Source organism: Corvus hawaiiensis, chromosome 17 (assembly GCF_020740725.1).
Source record: "Corvus hawaiiensis isolate bCorHaw1 chromosome 17, bCorHaw1.pri.cur, whole genome shotgun sequence".
NCBI classification, from domain to species: Eukaryota; Metazoa; Chordata; class Aves; order Passeriformes; family Corvidae; genus Corvus; species Corvus hawaiiensis.
Genome location: NC_063229.1, coordinates 3,194,869 through 3,219,489, shown reverse-complemented (window position 1 = coordinate 3,219,489; position 24,621 = coordinate 3,194,869). Strand labels below are relative to the sequence as shown.

Below are 24,621 nucleotides of genomic sequence, written 5' to 3'. Positions count from 1 at the left end.
CTCTCTGTACAACAAACACAATTCATTTTAGTGAACTGATTGTGGGGTTGGTACAGAGGAGCTAGAGAAGAGACAGTGCCTCTTGGACCAGGCCCCTGTTACTTGGGAATGACAAAAATATACACAAAAGACTAGACAGAGTCTGGGAGAAAGAACTAAAGGAATGAGAATGAGCTGAGAGAAGCCCTCCAACACCAGTTGCCTGTTTGACTTTGGTCAATAGTATTTTACAGGCTTCAATTTAAAGGGAAAAAGAAGCAGAAATCTGGATGTAATGCACTGGCATCCCATAGCAATCCTAATCCCAGAAATTCATGTCCTTTTTTTTTCTGCTTGAAAACAAGTGCAGATGACACCATTTTATACAGATGAAAAAGGATTTAAACCCATTTTATTAAAAGGGAAAGCTGAGTTCTTTCAGCCACCTGGCCACAGCAGGGAGGAATTTGGTGTGCTGCCATCCCACCATGCTCCGAGCGAGGGTCTCGCACAGGCAGCAGGAATGTCCCTCTCTGGCAGCATCTGGGCACATGGATGAAATCCCTGACTGGAAGGAGTGTAAGCACCAAGCTTCACTTGCAGCTCTTCCTCCAGGGTCATTCCTGGGAAGCCTAAGGGAAATTATATAGGCTGGAGGAAAACATTAGCTGGTAGTTTTAAGTAGAGGCATTAGAGGAAAACTGTAAAAAGAGCCTCAACTGTTACACTTAAAAGAAAAAAGACTTGGACCTGATTTTGTTTGAAAGTCTGAAAAAAATTGTTTTTCAGCTACAGACATGGCTGTCTCCATAGACAGCACATGGATCAGTTCTAACCACACCTAGTTTATATTTAGACCCAAGCACCACAACTGAGTGCTTTGCATTTTTTTTAAAACGAGCCAAAATGCAAAGGCAGGACCTGAAATAATGAATGAAATGTGAGACTGGAACACTGTTGGAACCTGCTTTCCACAACCATGGGCAGTTTTTTATGAGCAAATCAGAAAAGAGAAGTTAGAATGAATGATGCCCAGAAATAAGTACACAAATGGGACAATCCAATAGTGACATTTATCCTGTCTCTTGAATAACAAAAAATAGATATATGGAGGGGTGAAATCAATAATCATTGACTCATAACTAAGGGATCATGTTCAGAACAAACACAACAGCTCTTGTGGCTTGTGTAAACGCATTTGTGCAATGATTACTGTAGTTACGTGTAAAGGTTAATCTGAATTCCTGATTCAATGTCAAAACCCAGTGGGATTAGCACTGTACTACTCATGGCTTCCAGAACAGCCAAGTTTGGCAGAGCTGGAGTGCTGGGGTAATTATAATGATTTACCAAAATATGAATATCGATCTAATATCGATATCCAACTGAAACGGACAAAAACTCTCTAACAGTTTCAAACATACCTCTTTGTCCGTGGTTCCGGCAGGTGCTGGTCTCTCCCTGGGGTGTCAGAGGATCAAGGAGCCCCCTCTCCCCAAAAGTGTGGGGCAGGCGCCCAAGGGGGGTCCCCAGACCCCTGACCCCACAGCCAGATTGAGCAGGGTCCCACCTGGGGCACCAAAATGATTTACCAAAATATGAATATCAATCTAATATCGATATTCAACTGAGACACAAAAACTCTCTAACAGTTTAGAGTTAGAAAGTGCATGTTTTATTTGGCACCGGGCACTGCGTGGGATAGCTCCCTAAGACACAGGGCCCCGATACAAGCAAACATGATACCTTTTAGTCCCAAAAATTATGAATATCCAAAATACAAATGAATATTCATGACATTAACACCTCCCATTCTCCGCTTCATATGGAAATGAGCTTACATGTCATTAAGCATGCGTAGTGTGTATCCTGAATGGAGTCAGTGGTCTCAAATTGGGTCAGTGGTCCCAAGAAAGATGAAGTAACTCATCTTCCTCATTTTGACCTTTTTGCTTCTCTGAACTTTAACAATCCTAATTACTTTAGTGACCTGTAAGTTTCTTCTTGCGTGACTTTTGGACAGGTTACCACAAAGGGAGGAAATTGGTAATTGTCCTTGTTCCCTACACCAACTTATCAATGTTTCTACTCCTCATTCTAAGCACAGCTAAGCAAACATGCAAATGACAGATCATCAGTTATTTGGTAATCAGTTACTAACATCTAAAACCCTATTTCAGGTCCAGCTCTCCTAACTATTTTAATTAACTCTCACTGGGCCCAAATTCTTTCCTATTCCACCCATTCCAACACAGCTAGCCTATAACTAAAATCTTTATGTTTCTTCTAAATCTATATTTCAACAACCCCAGTGATCTGCACTAATGAAACACAAACCCTGCAGAGAGGTGTCCATTCAAGCACTGGGGTTGGCAGTGGCCATGACACTTCTCTCTGGGCAGTGCAGTGGTATTTATATATCCTGCATCTCACTGTGCTGCAGAAAAGAGGAAAACTGAGAGTATATTGAGGGTTTCCTACTACGATCAGTAGCAGATGGGGATACATGGGATGTCTCCCAAAGGGAAAAGCCACGTGTACTGAATCTGCACTGAAGGTCAAATGGAAGGGAGGGATGTGCACACAGAGACTTCCCTTACTGGGAAATAGCCTTCCCCTCTCCTGGCAAAGTCACTGGAGGTGAAAAGATTAGAAAACAAAACATTTGGAAACTGAGCTTCATGAGCAATCCCAGAGAAACCCTTCACCTCAGCCTGAGGGCAGGCTGTATAAAACAACCTGGTTGGGTCCTCCTCCAGCAACAGGAACTGTGCCACAACTGCCAAGTGGAACTTGAGTAAAATATGAATAGATCCAAATGCTGAGGAAAACATATTCCGTGGTGTAGAATCATAAAATCATAGAATCACAGAATAGTTTGGGTTGAAAGAGACCTTAGAGATGATCCAGGTCCACCCCCTGCCATGGGCAAGGACACCTCCCACTAGACCAGGTTGCTCCAAACCCTGTCCAAACTGGCCTTGGACACTTCTAGGAATGGGGCATCCATGTCCCTGCAAAATTAGTAATTCCTTTCATTTTTATTCATATTTGGATGTGCTCAAGAATTTGCTTTTTACAATTGGATTTGAAGAGCATGAAAATTTAATCCCCAAATGGTCTAAGAACTAAGACCAGAACACGACAGGGGAACAGAAACATGCTGGTTTTTCCCTTCTCATGCTTCCAAGGATCCACCTCAACACATAAAGGGCAGACCCCACCCTAACCCAGCTGGAATTGAGCATGTGTTGAGTGTATTTCTAATCTGCAGAGTCACATTTCTACATTAAGGTCTCACTCAACTTTCCGCTTATTTTAATACTGTGAAAAACAAAGGCAGATGTGCTGGGTGGGGATGGCAAAGAGGTGTCCAGGGGGGCATGGGAAAGGGGATTGAGGAGTTCAGGTATCCACCCAAACACCAAAAGCTCTCTGCAAGGTCTGGCCCTGTCATTTTTCTCTCTGAGGTGTATGGCAGGTCCACGCCAAAAAGGGACACTGAGATTATCAGCCCAGTCCCCCAGCACTGAGTGAAACTGAAATTCAGTGAGATTCAGGTCAGAATCCAAGCAGAGGCACCAGGTTTCTTCTCTGGGGACACTTTGCTTGCATCAATTTCAATTTAAATTATTTTGTTTGAGGAGGAGGAGCAGCTATTTCTTTGGTTTTCCTCATGTGTTTTCACATCTTTACAGCCCTGAAAAGGCACCTATCTTTGCAGTGCATTCTGTGCAGTCAGTCCTGAGCTGTTGTTAGGAAACTTATAAGGCAGAGGAGCCCCTATGGCTGGGCCAGCAGAGCTCTGCCTGGAGCACTGCTGATTCCCATTTGTCTTAGGGGGATCCATTCCTTTCCCTCCACGTGCCCCTTAACACAGCATTTCCCTTTTTGCTGCTATTCCTTTGCTGAAACCTGATGGTTGAGGTGGGATTGCTCTGCAGACTGGATAGGACGGTTCTAGGTGACCATGGAATTCCCTCAGGAGATCCCCAGTCATCCCATTAACTTCCATGTTTCATTTCCCAAATTTTTCAGTCTCTCACCCTCTAAAAATCTCAACACCTTTCAAGGCAGCAGCTTTTTTCCTTGCATTCCCTTTTTTCCCTGTCCTCTCCTATGGTTTAGTGGGCATGGTGGTGTTTGGTCAAAGGCTGGACTTGGTGATCTTGGAGTTCTTTCCCAGCCTTAATGATTCCAGGATCCTTTCCAAAGCAGAAGCTCAGCAGCCCAGTGTAGGTGAAGATTTACTGAGTGCTGTAAAATGGTTTTCTGTATTTTATAGGTCTTTGTTTGCCTACTTTAACATCTCATTCTTCCAAGCAGCTGTTTTCAGCTCTTTATAAAGATGCCGATTTATTTATGAGTCGGTCTGAAGTTGTCAGAAAATCTGTCTAAGAAAATTTCAACTTGTCCCTTCTGGTGTTCATGGCAGACTTTTCGTATGGGATGTCTCACACTCTTCACTCTGTTGTGGATGAAGATAAATCTCTGAACAGAGTGAAACCAGCTGTGGTAAGAAATCAGTTCTCCTCACAAGTGTTGAATATAGTCGGGTGCTTCCAGACAAACCGAATTTCCATGAAGACTTAATATGACACCACAAAAAAATTGACTAAAACTAGGAAGAAGTTGTTTCCCACCATCTGTCATTTTCCAAATTTACAGTCAGGAAAAATGCTTGTGAAAGGCAACAATTGGGGTAAAGATTAAAATTCCTTATTTACATACTGATTATAATAACCCAAAGCAGAGAGGCAATGGTACAGAAAAGGGTACTGTGATCTCTGTTGACAGTCAACAAACTTTCAAAGTGTCTGCCTTTGTTTTGGTTTTAAATAGAATTCTGTCATTCCCTTGACAATCAAGACCACTGCAACATGTTAACAATTTCCTTACACGACTTGCTAAACTGCAGCTAAAGTTCACTGCTTAAATTTCATCGCTGGGCAAGACTAAGTCTCCAAAAATTTAAAAATCGTATTTTAAAGTTCTCCTCACCATTTTAACATTGAGGAAATGGGAACCCTCTCAAGATTCCACTATTAAAGCTATTTACTTCTAAATTGTTAGGGGCTCAAAAGGAAAATAAACTTTTAAATTTAAGTGCTCAGAAAGAAACAGATGTGAAGATAGCTAGAGGTATGGAAAATAGTTCGATTGCTTTCATCAGCCTTTGATGAGTCCCAGAAGGGAAATAATGGGCAAAATGGAAAAGTAAACCTCTCTTTGGTGCCAGAAAGAGAAAACAAACTTAGGGAAGGGTTTTGCTATATGATGCAAAAGAGGAAACCCAAGATTAATCATAGAATCATGGAATATCCTGAGGTTGGAGGGACTCAGAAGGATCATCCAGTCCAACCCCTGGCCCTGTACAGGACACCCCAACAATCCCACCCTGTGCATCCCTGAGAGTGTTATCCAAACACTCCTCGAGCTCTGGCAGCTTTGGGGCCATGAACACCTTTTTGCTTCACTTCTGATTCCACTTTCTTCCTCCTTCCCTCCTCCATGAACTCAGCCGCTCACACCTCACAGATCCTACTGCTCCAGGGAGCGTTGCTTTTCCAGCCAGTGGATAGAATTTTTCAGATCAAATGCTTATTCACCAATGTGTGCAATTTCCAGGTTCAAATACTCACCCCAGGCCTGTACAATCCCTACCACCCAAGTGCTTGTGGCTAAAAACCCCCACGTGCACCAGGGTTCAAAACGAGCCAGGTTTACATTTCCACCCCATCCATCATTCAGGTGTTGCTGTTTGAAATGAAGAGATGTCAGCTGTAAAATCTTACTGTTTGCTCCAACTAAATCATATCCATTGGCAATTTTGCTGAGATAAAGACAATGAAGTACAATGAAAACAGCATGCTGGGGTGGAAGCTTGTTTAAACAGTACATTGGGGCATGGCAACGTGGTGTCCATCAGGCAGCTTTGTGACAGCCAACACTCCAGGTGGGCAGCACATGCTGACCTGAACAGCACAGGAATCTTAGGAATCTCACAGAGCATATCCTGTAACGAATGTTACTTAATGTTCCTTAAAAATGTTGCTTAAAAAAGCAAAATCTGCAGCATGAACACCACTATGTGCAAAGCAAAACAGCTTCCAGCTCACCAGCTTGCTCTCTTCACTCCAGCTCAGGCAAAAGAAAGAATTAGAGCCCAAATGTCTCCATCCACCTGCCACAGACAAGCCCTGTGTTACAGAAACATGGAATAGATGGGGTTGGAAGTAACCTTTAAAGGTTATTTAGTCCAACTCCCCTGCCATGAGCAGGGACATCTTCATCTAAATCAGGTTACTTAAAGACCCCTCCAACCTGACCTCAAATGTTTCCTGGGATGGGGCATCAGGGCCTTCCTGGATAACCTGTGCCAGTGTTTTACCACCCTCACTGTAAAAAATTTCTTTCTTCCCTATAAGCCTAGATCTGAAAAATCAGCAAACTTAAATGTTAAGCAGGCTAAGATTTTTAGGCAATATATTATATTTGACCAACTGTATATTTGGAAAACACAGACAAGCTTTTGGGCACACAAGTAATTATTTATTTATTTTATGACTTGTAAACATATACCTCTAGAATATGAACATCACCAGGGATACTCAGGTTGGTAAAACCAGTTACATGAAAAGAAGTTCTAATTGCGACCTGAACATTATGACCTAAATGGTTATTTACACATGTAGGTGTGTGTTAGGGCAGTCTTTAGGAAGCATCAAGAAATCTCAGGGAGGTTTGGACATCTTTTGTGAAAGGAGATGGGAAAAAGCCAGTAAAAGGGCAACTCTTCTGAAGATAAGAAAAAGATCAGGGTAGGGTCCTGACCTAGCAAATATTTTCACATACTCCCATTATAAATGGACAATTGCCATGGGCAAGGGCTGAGCTTCTGTACAAGAGTTTGCAAGATGAGAGTAGGTAGAGAATTAATACACACGTGTCACCTTGATTCTTTACTAAACTGCAATAGCTGAAAATTCAAGCCCACAATTTTACCATCACAACAAAAAATTCTCATGGCAGGACTTGTTCCTTTCGGTTACTGGAATTTCTAGACAAAACAAACAAGAGGCACCTTCTCCTCTAGTAGGTGATTCAGGATCAAATCAAAGGCTCATCACGTCTCACATTACAAAATTTGAATCAACTCATTCAAAAGAGACTCCTACACAGAGCCATGGCTCTGACCTAGCCAGGGTCTGAACTTTCACATCTGCTTTGAATGACTCCAGATGTGCAGCATTTCAAGTCCACGCACAGCAGCACTTCCTCCCCAGAGGTTAATCCTCCCCTGTAAAACTCCAGGGTCACACACATCCCTTTCAGTTTCAGCTCATTCGGATATATAAACCACAAAGGATCCAGCATATGCTTCCCTGCAAATCCCAATGGAGCCCAAACAGATCCAAGAATGAATCACGGACTCTCAGAATGGTTTGGGTTGGGGGAGACCTTAAAGCCATCCAGTTCCAACATGGGCAGGGACACCTTCCACTAGCCCAGGTTGCTCCAAGCCCCGTCCAACCTGGCCTTGGACACTTCCAGGGATCCAGGGGCAGCCACAGCTTCTCTGGGCACCCTGTACCAGGGCCTCCCCACCCTCTGAGTAAAGAACTTTTAATCTCCAATCTAAATCTCTCTCTTTTAGTTTTAAACCATTCGGCCTTGTCCTATCACTCTCTGTCTGGGTAAAAAGTTGCTCTCCCTCTTTTTGATAACGGCTGAAGGGGTTCTCATGTCTCCCCGGAGCCTCCTCTTCTCCAGACTGAACCCTCCAAGCTCCCAGCCCAGCTCCAGAGCAGAGGTGAACATCCTCATGGCACAGCTACAGCCACCAGTGGAAGTTTAGCATTGATCCCAAGCACTTGGAATTAGAAGCATTAATACTGATCATCTCCCAGGGAAGAGTGGGTCAGTGGGGTTATAAAAGCAAGTGCAGAACAGACTCAGTGTAGCAGCAGTGACCAGATTGAAACCCTCCCAATGCAGAAACTTTTCATCTTTTAACTCCCCAGTAATGAAGTCATTGCAACCAGATGAATGGCCCAAAACATTTGGTTTCACTCACTCTGTTTACTGCTATGAGTAGCTTTTCACTGACACAAAGCCACCCACAAATCTGGAGGCTGGCAGCTCCCATAACTCTGACACTGAAGATAACTGATGCACATGGAAATATAAATCAGCTTTGAAATACAAGAAAGAACAAGAAAAGGAGTCCAGGCTGGTGACACACACTGTGTACCCTGCAGGGACTGTCATCTCAGGTGAATGGCCACGCTCCACAGCTCAGATGCCTCCATAAGTATCCTAAATCCCAGGCTTCACCACATCTTGGAAGTTATTCAGTGCATAATCCCAAGGCACATAAACACGTTACAGCATTGGGCCTTTTATAACTCACATGAGTCACGTCTGCGATTTATATGGGATTACAGCAGCCACTTGGAGGTGTAATAAGGTATTACTTCATGATTTATTTTTAAGAGAAGAAAATTAACGGGAAACACAATTTGTGGGCAGCTTTAAATTGTCATTATTTTTCTATGTTTTCTAGCACAAGTTTGTAAACAAGACTTTCTGAGAGAAATTTGATGATGCGATTGAGTTTCTGCCCTTGGCCATACAATAACCATTGTAAAGCTCAGATGGGAGGACCCTCACATCTTAGGGGGAAATAAACCTTCTGAGGAAAGAATCAGGAAAAAGACCATCTCGGGGAGTTCTGTTTGACTGAGCATTTTTCCACTCCTACAACTACAATCTTAGGTATTGCAGTACGAGAAGCAAAGTGCTGGAAATGAAATAATTGTCAGAGATTTGTTGCTAAAGCTGCACAACCTGACAGAAAACCATTGCTGAGATTCATACCCCTGCATCACTTCTACAGGTTTTCACTGACTTTGGTTTTCATGACAATGGAATTTTTCCTCCCCACGATAGAAAGAAAGAACCTCTTCCTCAGCCTCCTGCTCTGCTACAGCCTGTTCAGAGCTGCTGATTCCCACTTGGTCATTGAGGAGAAGACAGAATGTGACCTGTCCAGCAAAATGGACCTCTCAGATCTTCCACCCATCTCCATAGTAGGTGAGTAAAACTTGCCCTTCGGTGCCAAATTAACAAGATTTTCAGGAAACACTGCTGTTGATTATTCTGGATTATTTGGATAACTTTGCTTAACGCCCTTCATAGGGTGCAGAACTGTCACGGCTGCAGCACCCAAGAATGACAATGTGATAAACCTCAATTTAGAGGAAAGAAAAAAAAAAATCAGACAATTTATTTTAGTTTTACAGGTTTTGCTTCCGCTCCTATCACACTATTAGACTTTATATTGAAGAGAAGTGTTTTTCTGCTAATATGGGCTGTCGTGTTTCTGTTGTTTGGTATCATGTCACAACCTTCCCAAAAGCATCTCCAAGGAGGCCTCTCGGTACAGCTGGCACATTGCACACACCCAGGGATCGCCAGCGAAACAGTCCGACGAAGAAGGAGCCAGAGAGTTTTCACATAAGGGTTTTACAGGAGAGCTTTAATGCATCCACACTCGTGTAAGGTGTCTCAGAGAAGTCCCGGGGCAGAGCAATGGGGGGCCCAGGGTAAGGGAACTGACTGAGAAACTCTGAGGGGGTATCAACGGAGCCAACCAGGGGGGCAGAACTGGGGTACCTGAACAGAACAGAACAGAGCATTCTGGGGGAAGCCTTTCAGTCACCATAAGCTGGAAAAGGACCGAGGACTTATCCCACCATAGGACTCCTTTCGTTCCTTGTCCAGCAGGCCCACCGGCCTCCACAACGGGCAATAATCTTCCTTTGAAAATCTTATGCACATGAGAGAAAAAGAACGCAATGTGAGGGTTTTAAGGGTCTGCTCTCGTGGTAGAGAAATCAACAGTATTAACAGGAATTAATATAACCTCAGTTTACCTGGTCTTTAAACAGGGGAAGAAAAGAGCACCGCAAGGGAGAGCCAGGGGTCATTTATTTATCTATCCAAGACAGGACCATGGTTACTGGCAGATGACCACCTGTCCTGTTTGGGAAGAACCTCTTTAGGGTGATGCTTAACTCTTTTCTTCGCAAAATTCTTCCCTCATGTCTGCCTTAGCTCTTTCAGTGTAATTTACAGCAACTTCTCCTTTCAAGAAACTCACAGGTGTTTGGAGATCATCAGCTACAGAACATCCATAACTGTGTCAAAATGCTAATAATTAAAAAAATAAAGCTTCTCTTGTTTAGCTCCTTTCTGCAGGCTTTTACAGCTTTAGTTTAAAGCACTCTGGTTCTTACCTTGTTTCCTGTATTTTCTCCATGCTCTTGCCCAGGAGAAATATCTTTAAGGAGAAACAGTTCCCCACACATGCATTTTCAAAGAAATCTGAACCTCTGAATCCTGACTTAGCTCAGTGTTGTTTAACTGGGAGTTTAGCAAAGCTTATGCTGTTCTGCAGCCTCCCAAGCTGTACCATTTCATGGTCCTTAAGATCCTTGATGCCTTCACTCTCACGATTCCAAAAACATTTTTACCCCAATTAAAATCAGAGATATAAAATACAATGCCTTCAACTGATTTCTCCATCTTCTCACAGAAGTGAGCCCATGGCAGATGGGCTGAGCTGTGACACATTTCTCCCACTGCTTCTTAGAGATGCATAACCCTAACTTATAACAATACAAGATAAATAAATGAAACCCCCCAAACCAGCTCAAAATATTTATTCTTCATTCTACAACTCTACAAATCTTAACAATTAGTAAATATTCAAAAATATATTGATAGAGGATCCTGGAATAGATAAGGAGCCACCATTCAGCAGTGGGGATATGGATGTTTTCTATCCCAATCATCCATTACATACAGGTTAGTGCTAATTACAAAACTCACACACACAGAATAAAGGTACCAAAAATACCACAACAGGTTGGGGAGCTGGGAAGTGTCTCACACTTTAACAGTCTTGCTGTGTTAGAGCCCAAGACAAGCCCCAGTCATGGAATTTACATTCTAGTTATAAATATCTAAAAATAGATATAGTTACAAATATATTTAGAAAGCAAAGTTACAAGCACATGAATGAAACACCTTTGCAAGTAACATTATGTAAAACGAGCCTGTGGGTGGAGAGGGAGCAAAGTACTGCAGAATGAAAGGTGCAGAATCACAGATGCAGAGTTTATGCTCAGCATAAATCAGCAGTTTTTGCTCGTGGAAAGCAGCCTACACTTGTTAATTCCTTCCAAAATTATGCATGTAGCACCACATTTTAACAGAAAAAATTATGTAATTCTAAAGATTTTTCCTACTTTTGTCCATGTGACTACTGTGTATGAGCACCCCAGTCTTTTTCAGAGACCTTTAATTTTATTTCTCTGAAATAATTCCTTGTTTGCATCTACCAAACAATGTGTAAAAAATCCCTTCTAAAATACAAATACCAGTTGCTCTTCTGCTTTGTACAAGCAGCAGTGACAGAGTTCAGACACTCTGAATTGAGATGAACATCACTGCAAAACATGCAGCAATGAGGTGGCAATACAGGTTATCTGCCTCCTCTCACACAAAAATAGGACTATCTCGGTGAAATAACATTCTGTAAAATTGATTTCATATTTTGCTGTGCTATTCTCATTGAAGATTTAACTAGAAGATCCCAGAAAGTCAGCAGGAAAGAGGCAGAGAACAGGAAATCTTCCCAGGTAGGTGGTTGTTCAGAAAACTTTGTTGGATTAGAACAGTTTGCTACTTCTTTGCTACTTCCCTCAGTGCATTCATTTGCAAGGCTTTTACTGCCATTCCCTGATTTAAATCATTTACGTACAGTTTAAAGCTCTAAATATTGTAAAAATAGATGCAAAACAATAATGGTGGAAAGAAAATTAGAAGTTGTGGCTGCCCCATCCCTGGCAGTGTTCAAGGCCACGTTGGATGGGCCTTGGATCAACCTGGGATAGTAGAAGGTGTCCCTGACCATGGCAAGGGGTGGGATGAGGTGGGCTTTAAAATCCCTTCCCATCCAAACAATTCCATAACTCTGAGTTTCAGAAGTGCACAAGGTGCCTGGGCTCCAGAGATCCCTCCTGGCTCCCAGGCACATGCTGAGCAACCCAAAATTTTCCACCTTTCCAAGTCCCCAGCAGAGAAGCTGCACTCCTTGGGGGGATGAGAGGTCTTTCTCCACTCACTCAGCTGTGTGTGCAGTTAAGGATTCCCACAGATGGAGGACCACCGAGCTCACGAGGTGGAGCATTGCCAAGTCACTCCCCTGCTCTCTCAGTGTCAGAGCTCAGCAAACAAGAGCCTGACAGGGAGTTTTCCCTCATCTGAAAAGCTGGGAGATCCAAACAGAACACCTTAATTGGTTTTACTGATAACTTCACCATCTGTGCACATTTTTGCACCCCTTTCTTCGCTGCTGCCACGCTCCTCCCTAGAGACCCTTTTCCAGCGCTCCATCCAGTCATGGTCAAAATGAAGTTTGTCATTTTGCTCAGAAGCTTGGTCTCAAGCCACCCTTCCCCATTTCTCAGCCCCCCCACACCTCTGCACTGCTAACGCAGCTCCCACTGCCACAGCCACCTCCTCATCCCCCCAGAACCTCCCTCTGTTCACTCCCCGAGCCACCCTCATTTCACCTGTCTATGAATTCTCCTGGTTTTGTCTTCCAGAAAAAGGCTGAACACAAGGCATCTCTGAAGCCAAGGCCCCCGCCTGCTGCTAACTGTGTGCCAACCTTCAAAACCTGCAAGCCACACTTGAATTCCTGCTGTCACTACTGTGCTTTGTGCAAGTGCCGCATCTTCCAGACGATCTGCAGGTGCCTGATGTTAAACCCCAAGTGCTAAGCCAAGTCGGAAACACGAAAAGGATTCTGTCTCTCATTTGCTTCTCAAGTGGATATTCCAAATTGCCCCATGTGTATAGCAATCAAAATAGAGAGCTCTGAAGCTTGGATTTGCCCCTTTTAAAATTTAATGGACAGTCTTTATTATGGGGTTAATGTTATCACAAGCAGGATGTTATTTCAGGGAGCAAACAACCAGGGAGATTGGCACTGATTAGGTATTTTTAGCAAAAGAGCTGTGTTTTATGATGAATTCTGGATTTCTGCGGGTTTGGGGGTTTATTTGAAGGGTCATATTAATGCTAGCCTGCAGAATTGTCTAATCAGCACCACAAAACCTGCCCCAATGGCACCCAAATGGCCACTGAAACAGGACTGGTTAGGCCAGTGAGGGACTAGAGCTTGGCTTTGCCCACAGGGACATCATCAGCCTCCAGCACAGCCAAAGTATCAGGCTGGAAATGCAGAGTTTGGGGTTAACTCCATTTTCACATATTCAACAAAAATCAGGACAAGAATTTATGTAGGTTATTCCACCTGAAAAGATGGACCCAATGCTATAAGGCCATTTTTCAGTCATTCTCAGCTGTGCATCCACCTTCAGGGGTTTCAGTCATTACCAGACAGTAACTCCCAGGGCTCTGACATACATATATACTTGAACCCTAAATGTATCTGTGCCTTGTAATATAAAAATCAGATTTTTTTTCCCCAGCCATGTCCATAGGAATCAGCTCCTCAGCCCTTCTTCTCCTGCTGCCAAGGACACTGCGTGTATAGAGCCCAAAAGCAGGAAGACATATCTGAGACTTTGAGGAGGAAAGGAAAGATCAGCAAAAGATGAATTTATATCCCACATGTGCATCTTGAAGCAAACCATTCCAAGCAATCAACCCCTTTCTTTGCCCTTTCTTGTTCTTCTCCCAGAACCAACTCCAAGGGTGAATTCAGGCAGGAATGTCCATGTGCTGCAGCAACCAGGGGAAAAAAATACATCACATGCTGTATCAAGCCTTTAAGGCTCAGAAAGAGATGAGTGAAGCTCAAGGCAACAGAAGATTTTTTTTCTCTTGTTCTTGAAGTTCTTTGCCTTAAATTTGAGGTATCCAAGAGGGCACAGGAGGAAAACCTTTCTTGGTTAAACTCCCAGGAGAGCAAGGAGGGAGCAGACCCAGGAAGCATCCCTGACATTGAAGACACTTTATCTGCCAGACTCCAGCTCTTGCTGTTTACCTCCTCTGTTCTGTACCTACAGTGTCTCTCCCCTGCTCCCATACACTCTTTTTACTTCTGTGCTACTTCCTTGGTTTTAGCATTTTTCCTTTATCCAACTGCTATTCCCAGTCACCACAGGAACACTCCAGGGCTAACCCACATCTCTCATGTTCTCTCCACCTGCCTGCACCAGGGTCTCTTCCAGTGCTCTTTAGCTTTCACAATCAGATTTTTTCCTAACCATGAATTTCTAATCCCAATCAGGAATTTTCTAATCCCCTGTGTAGCTCTCATTGAGAAGACAGTTGTTTCCTGATTTATTTCTAAACACAGCTGAGGGCTACAAAAATCTTCCAGGCAGGAAAAGACAATACAGATGACTCCAAAGGGGCTCAAGCCACATGAAGGGGTGTTTTTAATTCTAAAAATCAGTCTAAAGCCCAGAATTCAAAACTAAGGTCGTATATTGACAATAATTTTTGTTCATACTAGATATATATATATAGATAGATGTCAGATTAATCTAATGAAGAGCCCGAATGACAACAGAATGTCATTGTGTTCCTTTTATATGGTACATCAATTGAGATGTCTGATACAAGTTTGAATTCTTGTAAATACACGTAAGTGTGTCTTTTAACCAGATATCTTGGCTCAGGAATCTGTAAGCCACTCAGTCATTATGGAAAAGGAGATGAGAAGGAAGAACAATACATCACAACGGATTTCAGAAAGTGGCCCCTTCTTTTACTAGGTAAAGATTTAGGTTCCATCAAATTGTTTCAAAATTCTCATAACTATAACAAACTGTTGTTGATTGATACTAAAAACATACCAATAATCACAGTACTTCTTATGTGGAAACAAGATCATTTTCATACCAGGAAGTCCAACTGGTCAGAAAAATCATATTTTACCAGGGCCAAGAGGAGTGGGAGCAGAGGGAAGGGAAGGAAGGAAGGAGAGTCAGAAATCCAACAAACAGCTGCTCTAGACTGCAGCTCCCACTCCAGCTTTGCAGAACCTCGGAATGGCTGAGGTCAGCAGGGACCTCTGGAAGCCATCCATCTGGACCTGCTTGCCCAGGACCACGTCTGGGCAGCTTTTGAACATCTCCAAGGGGGGAAACTCTACCACCTCCCTGGGCAACCTGTCCTGGTGCTCGGTCACCCTCACTCACCATTAAAACCAGAAAAGAGAAGTTTCCTAATGTTTGACTCTCTCCAGTATGTCCCTGTCTCTCTCGCACTGGGGAGCCCCAAGCTGGGCCCAGCAGTCCAGGGATGAGCTCCCCAGTGCTGAGCAAGGAGGGATCCCCTCCTCGACCTGCTGGTGACAATGGTCCCATCATGGCCCAGGGCACAGTTCACCTTCTGGTGACCCTTGGTCATCTTGGTGCTCACCAAATGCTTCAGGGCCTTTCCTGTCTCCCAGCTGGGTGTTCCCCAGAGTATCCTGGGGTTGTTCCTCCCCAGGGACAGGACTTTGTGCTCCTCCTTGTTGAGCTGTCCAGCCTGGCTCGGTCCCTCTGGACAGCAGCTCATCCCTCTGGCACATCAGCCACTGCTCCCAGGCCTGTGTGTCCGGACACCTCTGAGAGCTCACTCTGCCCCATCATCCACATCATTAATGGAGATGTAGCACAACATGGGGCTCTCAGACAAGGATATCAAAGTGCCAAGACCCACCCAAGGACCTAAACACATGGCAGCTGACCCAGCCAAGGACAGGATGGCACCTGTAGGCAACAAAGGAAAAGGAAAAAAGCTGCTAATGACAGTAAGGGGACTTTATAATATAGTGTCTATCTGTAGTGTATTTTTAAATTTGATTTATTAGTAAGTCTTATTTGTAACTGGAATTGATTAGAAAGAGGCTTTGCTTTCCTTGCTGTTCATCTATCACACCAAAGAATATATATAATGAAGTACTGAAATTGTTATTAGCCTTAGTGACTTGACTTTTCTGGGTAAAGATCACATTGCATGAGGTATTGACACAGGATACAGAAATCAGTAAAATATGTATACCAAATATTTGCTTCAATGTATTTAATTTGAGCAGTTATTTATACTGAGGGGACGTTTGTAAGCATAGGAGTCCCCCCGGGGTCCCATTTGAAATGTTATCAGCACACAGACGATAAAATATGCACATGACAGAGTATTTAATTTTTATCTGTCACACACCAAAATGTCTCCACTGAAAACTTATTGGAATTCAAGTGTAGAGACAGCGCCAGGAATGCTCTGTGACAGAGTCATTGTGCCCAAGGAGACTAACGGAAATTTTACCCCAATTACAGGTCAGTAGGATGAAACACAGATAAATCACTGTTAGCTTTTCCAAATATCGCCTGTCTTGTGTAAATTTAAAACAGATACTGTATTTTCCTGACTTGATTGCTTATTGTCACACCCAAAGCCCATAAAATCCAAGTTTATCCTGACGGATAAAACAAATGGTAGAATTAACACCTAGACGACTATACCAAACTACCTCCAAACATGTTATAGTTTTCCAAGCTAATCACTCAAATTCTCTGGAGGACCCCAAAAGGAAACCAAACAAACCCTTTAGGAATTTCTGAGAGAAGGAAAGATTTGATGGAAAGTAAAATGACTTTTTCCAAGTTCTCTAGAAGAGTCAGCAGTATCTGTGATGCTCTTTTGGCTGAGGGTGGTGAAAGACGAGGCCCTTTGAGACGAGGACAGTGTTAAACATGTGATGAAATGACTTACTGGAGCAGCAGCAGGAGATTTGTATAACCAAACCGAGGGGCCCAAGAAGAACTTGTGCATGATGTGTCCAGCTGTGACTCAGTGGGAGCTCTATTTTACAGAGTACAAATTACATCCATCCCAGTGCTACAGCAAAGAGGCCTCTCAGAGCACTGTGGGACACACTCCTCATGAGGCACTGCAGCCTCCAGCTCACTCCCTGGGTGGGTGTAGACATGAAATGGCACTCAAGGCCAATGCAAAAAAAAAAAAAACATTAAATCAAAACATATTTCAACAGAGCGTTTTAAGATGAGTTAGACCATTCTATGGCCAGAAGTGGCTCTAGAAACATGCTAAACAGACCAATTCAGCACTCGTCCACATCCAGTGACCTATTTAATTCCAAGACACGGCTCTGAGTTGCACACTCAGGCCCGGAAAAGAAAATAATTAACAATGGACTCCCCTAATGAAGGCAGGAACAATTTTTTTCTGTCTATTCCCAAGCTCTAACCTGCTGCCTTCCTGGACAGTGCTCCCCACACAGTGATCTCCAGAACCCAGCAGGAAACACATGGGATGGCCTGCTGTGGTTACTGCACTCCAAAATCCCAGTTACCCCTGTAATACCTGCAACAGATTTGCCACAGGCACCTCATTTCCAAAACCAAGAGTATCGCTGTCCCGGGCTCTGCCGCTGCTGCGATCTCTCCAAAGCGTCTCCAGAGCGAAGCCGCTCGGCGGGATCAGCCGCGCACCCCCACACGCGGGCGCGCACAAACGCGGGCAGCTTCAGCACATGGGCGAAGAGGCAAAGAGGCAGGAAGGAGCTGGGCACAGATTGCCACAGGAGCAGCTCGTTGCTTCCACACCGTGAAGGATTCCAGGGGCAGAAACCGGGAACAACGGAGAGCCCAGGTTTAAGTGCGGGGGCGGGCGAGCGCCGGGAGCCAGCGCTGTGAGGGCCCGGGGGCGGCGCGGGCGGGACCGGGAATGGGGACCCGTGGGGAGCTCTGGGGGAGCGGCGAGGGCAGAGGCCAAGGGGGGAACCTGGAGCGGAGAACTTCCCAGGACGTGAAACGGGTGAGGTAGCGAGGGGTGGAGCGGCCAACAGCCAGCCCGGAACGCAGAGCTGGGGTAGATTACCAGGACAGAACAAAGCGTTCTGGGAGAGGCTTCTCTTCTCACCCTGACCCGACAGAAGCCTCTGGTACGAGGGACTGTCCTACCGAGCACCCGCTCTGTCCCTTGTCCCACAGGCCGACTGGCCACCACACAAGAATGCACAGCAAGCAGCTGCTCATTCCCAATCTGAAATATAATCTTACATTTTTGTAGTACATTTAATAGTTGGAAAGAAATAATTGCTCCCTGGGCCAGATGCAAACAACTTGAAGCACCACGTGCTTTTCTAACTGTGGGGATGAGAAAGCCACCAGTCACTTTTGACAAACTCCGGCCAAAGGCAATGAGTGAAGTCCCCCAGCCTTATAAAGGCAACATTTGGCAGGTCACAATGCAGTCATAAAACCACAACTGGGGACATCACAGGTGGGCACACAACACAGGCAGTGCTGAATCTTGGCACTCTCTGAACAATTCTTTCCTCTATCTGTACAACCTCCCCTGTTTCAGCTTTCATTTTGCTGGTGTCCAGATTCCAACAGGTATTTTTCAAAGGCATCAGCAGCTCCTGGGATAGCACAAAGAACAGGAATACACACAACAGTCCCACAGTGCATTTCCCTGCTCTTAAAATCACAGAATGATTTGGGTTGGAAGGGACCTTAAAGCCCACCTTGTCCCACCCCCTGCCATGGGCAGCGACACCTTCCACTAGCCCAGGCTGCTCCAAGCCCTGGCCAACCTGGCCTTGGACACTTCCAGGGATCCAGGGACAGCCACAGCTTCTCTGGGCACTCTGTGCCAGGGCCTCCCCACCCTCAGCATAAAATCAAAAATCTTCTATCTAATTTAAATCTACATTCTTTGAGTTTACAACCACCACCCCTTCTCCTGCCACAACAGGCCCTGCTAAAAAGTCGGACCCCATCTTTCGTATAGGCCTCCTTCAAGTATTAAAAGGCCATAATCAGGTCCCCCTGGAGCCTTCTCTTCTCCAGGCTGAACACCCCCAGCTCTCCCAGCCTGCCTCCAGAGCAGAGAGGCTCCTGCCCTTGGAGCATCTTTGTGGCCTCCTCTGGACTCTCTCCAACAGTTCCATGTCCTTGTCCCATTCTGGCCCCCAGAGCTGGAGGCAGCCCTGCAGGTGGGGTGTGCTGAGAGGGGAAGAGAGAGGCAGCGTCCCCTCACCTCCCCGCTGCCCACGCTGTGGGCTGAGCCTGGCACACAGGGGGTTTCTGGGCTGCCCAGTGCATGTGGCCACTCACAATGATAGCTCTTAGACCTGTAAGATGGAGTTTCACAGCTAGAAAGGGGTTTGGTGGGATATTCTTCCCCTTCACCAGCAAATTACCCCTGATCTGGGGACAAAGACACCCCAATGTCAGTCTGGCATGATGGGCTAGTTTAAGTTTTTCTTGTCCTTCAGAATGAGAGTAAGTATTTTCTGCCTCTCGCACAGTCACCTCAAGGAGGGCTGGAAGAGGGAAATGAAATCCTGCCCCTTTCCCAACTTCCACAAGAGTCCCAGTGCCCAGTGCTGTCTCGCCACACCAGGAGCACCCATGCAAGGCTGGCACATGTGACATGGGACCTGTAGGACACCATTCCCAGCTGGAGGAGCAGCACCAGGCCAGGGACACGTGGGGCTGCCTGAAAGCACAGTCACCCACTCTCAAAGTGCCCCTCCGAAATCCGTGGGGCCTGCAGATTACCTTCTGAGGTAATACAAAGATTTTATTGTCAAACTTCTCATATGATATGCAGATGGCAAACATATGGTCAAGTCCCTCTCCCAGAAGGAGGCTTTAGTAATTTGTGAAAAAAAGGGTTTTTTCAGTGAAATGAGAAACTATTTCAATTGCTGCATGGCATATGCACACATCTTTCCATCCAGGAAACCCTTTGAGATTAAACCCTGCCTGAAATATGGGAGCCCTAAAATGACTCTAATATTAGTGTCATAACACAATTCACATGTGGCTTTCGTTTAATACAGATAAAGGCAGGAAAAGACTAAATTGCAGAGTCCCTAGTGATCCACTGCAGATCCCTCTGATCTGTGGACACCATCCATTGACTTTAATATACTCTAATATGCTTTAATAACACCTTCATCACTCACTCTCTACATTTTAGCTGATCTATTAGATTTACCTAACAGTGTTCTTGTGGTACCCTCACTATTTTGGGCAGTTTCCTCAGCTAAAATGTCATTTGGGATCTCATATGGGCTCCCCTTCACTCTGCACAGCTCTCTCCAATAGATGAACAACAGTATTATGTGATTACAACAGTAACAGCCAGAAATCAATCACAAGAATACACAGCTTCACTCTTCCTTGTGTTCCATAACAAATAAGAGTAGCACTTAAAAAAAAATATATATATATATATGCATAGATTCATTAAAAAATGGTCTTTCACTTGTTGGTGAAGGACATCAAATCTTAGAGTCTTATAAAATGGAAATAGGAGCATTCAAAGTAATTCTATGGCCAGGGATCCCTCCCACTCTGAAAAGACTGACATATCTGTCAGAAATATCTGACAGAGCCAGACCACTTTAAACACAAAGGTTTTAGTATTTCAGAGATGTAGTTGCTATAAAGCTGGGATTCAATTCATACTAATTTCTCAATTTGGGAAGCAATATTTAGAGCACTAAATGAGCAGAGCAGATGGTTTTCTGCCCTGTATTCCCTTCAACATCTTCCATCACTGCTCCTTTCTTCTAAGTCTGGAGCGTGGTCAGAGATGCTGACATTTATCTCCAAAATGGCATCTCAGTGGCAGGTCAGACCCCCAAAAAGGTCAAAAGGAGTCTGCAGCCAGTTGTTAATAAAATACACATAGGAAATGAGTTTTGGAGAGGAGGAAGAACAGGACCACCAAATGTTTGTTCTTCGCGGAAACAACTCAATAAAAAAGCAGATACTGACGGTAAGCCCTGGCTCAACCCAACAACTTGTATTCAGTTATTAAGCATTTAAGGTGCCTGAACCTCTGCAATTTGTTCAGTTTACATCCAAACTGCTGCATCAGGGAGAAGGAGCACATACCTGTGACTGTGGCCCTTTAAATATACCCTCACAGAAATGATTTTCCAGTTAATGAAACAAAAACCAGGGTGCTACAGAAAAGTACCAGGTTTGCTGAAAAGTGTCTCTGGACTCTACAGATGCAACAAGTAGTGAAAACTTTACTACAAACTTTCTAAATATCCTAAAGAATTTAATCTTTCTGCTGTGCAGTTTCAGGGAATTAGACAAGAAGTTGGGATGTGCTCATCCCATAAAAAGGATGCTGCAGAACCTTAAACCCATTTTTTTTATCCCACTCACTTCCAGAAGTATTTTTTCACAGGGTTGGGTTCTTTTTTCTTATTATTCTTCCAGTCTTTTGTTTGTTTTTGCTTTCCCTAAGCTGGCGTGCAAACCACAGGCATGAAGGGTTAGAGATTTTAAAAGAAGAAAAATAATTGTAATTGTTGCTTGTTACAGTGGTGCAAAGCTCCAGCGGCAAACAATGCTACTGCAAACCCTGCTGAGCCTTCACAGGCACATTTACTACATCTGATTTGTCTTAGCAAAAAGTCCCACAGGCTGAAAAACCCACATTTAGCTTCTGAGAAGCTTCATATCATCTGCAGGAAGAACCGCTGCTATGAAGACAAGCTCAGTCAAGAATCAGAGAGTCATCAGTGCAGCATCCATTCCACCATCCCTTGTTCTCCTCTGCACTGATGCGTATTTCCCACGGCAACCTGTGCAACCTCCATCAACCTCCATTTCACACAACTGCAGCCTTGCAAAAAAATAAAGAGCAGGGCCTAGGAAGACTGTATTGCAAGCTTAAAAATCCCAGAGTCTGGCATTTCTGGTTGAGATAAATGGAGAAAAAATGTACAGCCTGTGCTCTCTTATTTCTTCTGACTCAACAGTGGAGGGAAAATGGGGGGCAGGAAGTGCCTTATTTAGAAGAGAAGAGTATTTTCACTGGTAACAGTAAGGAAACCATTAACAGAACATTAATCTGAAAGACATTTGAGGAAATATTTTATTACTTTTGGCAAATCAGAGCTGTCTGAAGACGAGGAGTATAATCCTTCATCATTAATTTCATTTGATCACCAATTTCCATCAATTTCCAGGGACAGATTTCCCAGGATGACAACCTGAAGCTGGACAAAGCATTAAATTAAAAACTTTCCCTGGGTGGAACCAGGCCTGGTTTAGCACTACTTTACTACCAAGAGTTTTTTCCTGATCAAGTAGAAAGAAATAGTAGGAAAAGACCTGCTAAATTAATAGCCAGGAACAGCTTAATTTAAGGAACAGCTATTAATTACAATGGGCTTACTATTTCCCAGTTCTCAGACAATTGTTGCTGGTATGGAGAAGATAAAGGATGGGAGGAAGCTGCAAACCTGAGCCAGTTCCTTTTGTATGAAAGAGAGCACACGCCAGCTCTCCTCATCCCTCACACACTGTTCTTGCTTTCCCAAACTGCACCTCCTTTGGGCACACATGGACATCTCACTTCTTGCATTTTTGCCCCTCAGAATGAGCCTGCAAACAAGGCTGGGGGAAGAGGCTGCTGAGAGGCAAGGCTGCTTTAGGACTTTGTCCATTTGCTCAGCCTGGTTGGGACGGGGCCCTGAGGCTGCTCCGGGAGAGCCTCTCACCACACCTTCCACAGGGAACAAACACATTGTTCTGAGCATCCATCCCCTGCTCTCCCGGACACCAGACCTGCTGAGCAGCACAAATCTGAGACTAAATCTCACCTTTGTTCCCCCTTCCCCCTGCCAGCCCTCACTGTGCACTCTGTGCTCGCAGTGACCCAGCTCCCCCTCTCCAGGATCCCTTGTGCCAGATCCAGGGGGCCCGTGGCTCACATCTTGCCCCACTGCTGGGACATCTGTGCAGAGGCCCAGAAGTGAGAAAAGCTGGAAAAGCCTGTCACTGTCCTCTGACTCACCAGCCAGATGTGCCATGGCAGAGGAGCCCATTTGGGGGGGTTTGGTGCTGGGGAGGGGACACTCCCCAGCCTGGGTACCTACAGACACCAGGCTCTCCTCCGTGCTATTCTTCATTCATTAGCTGTTGGGCTTTTGATGGGACACCCTTCCTTCTCGGACCAGGGTAGAAGAGCAGAGGAGGCTGCTTTTCTGCTAAGTTCTTTATTTCATAGTCTCATAGCTTTCTTGAAGGCAGAATTCAAGGGGGTTACATGATAAGGCCAAGCAGCAACAGCAAACAGCAGGCAGAAAACAGCTTCTTCTTCTAGTTCTAGTTTCTCTATATTTTTCTTACATTAGTGTGGATTATGTTTGTTAATTGACCAATAAGATTAACACATGATTCTAGTTTTCCTTTCCTTAACCCATCCTGGTCTAACAGTCGTAAGCCTTACACAAGTGTTACACAGGTATTACACAGATCTGCATATACAGTTTCTATCAGCTCTTATTGTTTATGTGAACACTCCATCTAAAAAAAGTGAACAGTATAATTCTATCTATATTTTGTCTAAAGTAAAGAATTCTGTGAAAAGGTAACACTGCTGCAGCAAGAACTGTGTTTAAGGTCTCTGCTGCAGCTTTTCAATGTTTAAGGCACTTAGCATATATTTCTACTAAAAGTTTAAAAATCTATCTTTCTATTTCACTTTGGTGTGACTTCACGTACCTCAGCTTATCCAAAAGCTTTAATTCAACCCCTGTGCTTTGGCTTTCCTCTGGGCCTGAGTCCAGAGAATCTTTCACTCCAACAATTAGCTCCTGCTAAAGCGATTGTAAAGCAGCCACAATGGGGCTGGCAATCTGTGTTTAGGCAATCTACATGCTCAGCCTCAAGCTAGAGTGAACTCTGAATTAATTGCATATGGATTAAAAACAAAGAGAAAAGAGCAAAAAATTAGTTGTGACTGATTTAGTGAAACAGAGTGACAGCAGAAGTGCTCTTGCCAATAAAGAGCAAGCAAGCAATAAGGCTGAGTGACTTCAGTCTTATTGAGGTTGGAAAAGACCTTTAAGACCATAGAATCCCACCATTCCCCCAGAACCTCCAAGTTTAACACTAACCCCTGTCCCCAGGAGCCACATCCACGCAGCTTTCGAATCCCTCCAGGGATGGGGACTCCACCATTGCCCTGGTCAGGCTGTGCCAATGCTTGGCCACCCTTTCCATGAAGAAGTTTTCCCCAATATCCAACATGACCCTCCCCTGGTACAACTTGAGGCCATTCCCTCTCCTCCTCGGAGCAGAGCCCGACCCCCCCGGCTGCCCCCTCCTGTCAGGGACTTGTGCAGAGCCACAAGGTTCCCCCTGAGCCTCCTTTGCTCCAGGCTGAGCCCCTTTCCCAGCTCCCTCAGCCACGCCTGGGGCTCCAGACCCTTCCCAGCTCCATTCCCTTCCCTGGACACACTCCAGCCCCTCAATGTCTTTCTTGTGAGGGGCCCAACACTGCCCCCAGGATTCGAGGTGGGGCCTCAGCAGTGCCCAGCACAGGGGACAGTCACTGCCCTGGTCCTGCTGGACACACCAGTGCTGGGACAGCCCAGGTGCCCTTGGCCTCCTTGCCCACCTGGGCACACTTGTGCTGTGATGTGGATTGTATACATGTTAAGAAAGCGGCAGGGAGTAACAATGTGAAACAGCACCATGTGTTTTTTAAAGGAAATCAGCTGCTACACCAAAGGTCAGGTTTCAAAGTCTTCTATTC

The 24,621-nt window shown here is 44.6% G+C and overlaps 1 protein-coding gene across 2 annotated transcripts; it reads left to right on the top strand.

The window, feature by feature from the left end:
* The first annotated feature begins 4,394 nt into the window (after nt 1-4,394).
* On the top strand, nt 4,395-16,318 carry LOC125335002 (agouti signaling protein). Of its 2 annotated transcripts, XM_048322259.1 has the most exons (5): nt 4,395-4,494; nt 8,879-9,075; nt 11,626-11,687; nt 12,657-12,805; nt 13,548-16,318. In XM_048322259.1, the coding sequence occupies exons 2-5, from the start codon at nt 8,901-8,903 to the stop codon at nt 13,645-13,647; spliced, it is 486 nt and encodes a 161-aa protein (XP_048178216.1). In that variant the 5' UTR covers nt 4,395-4,494; nt 8,879-8,900; the 3' UTR covers nt 13,648-16,318. The 2 variants fall into 2 exon arrangements, with proteins under 2 accessions (XP_048178216.1, XP_048178217.1); XM_048322260.1 differs by lacking the exon at nt 13,548-16,318 and having other exon boundaries at nt 12,657-12,935.
* The last annotated feature ends 8,303 nt before the right edge of the window (nt 16,319-24,621 follow it).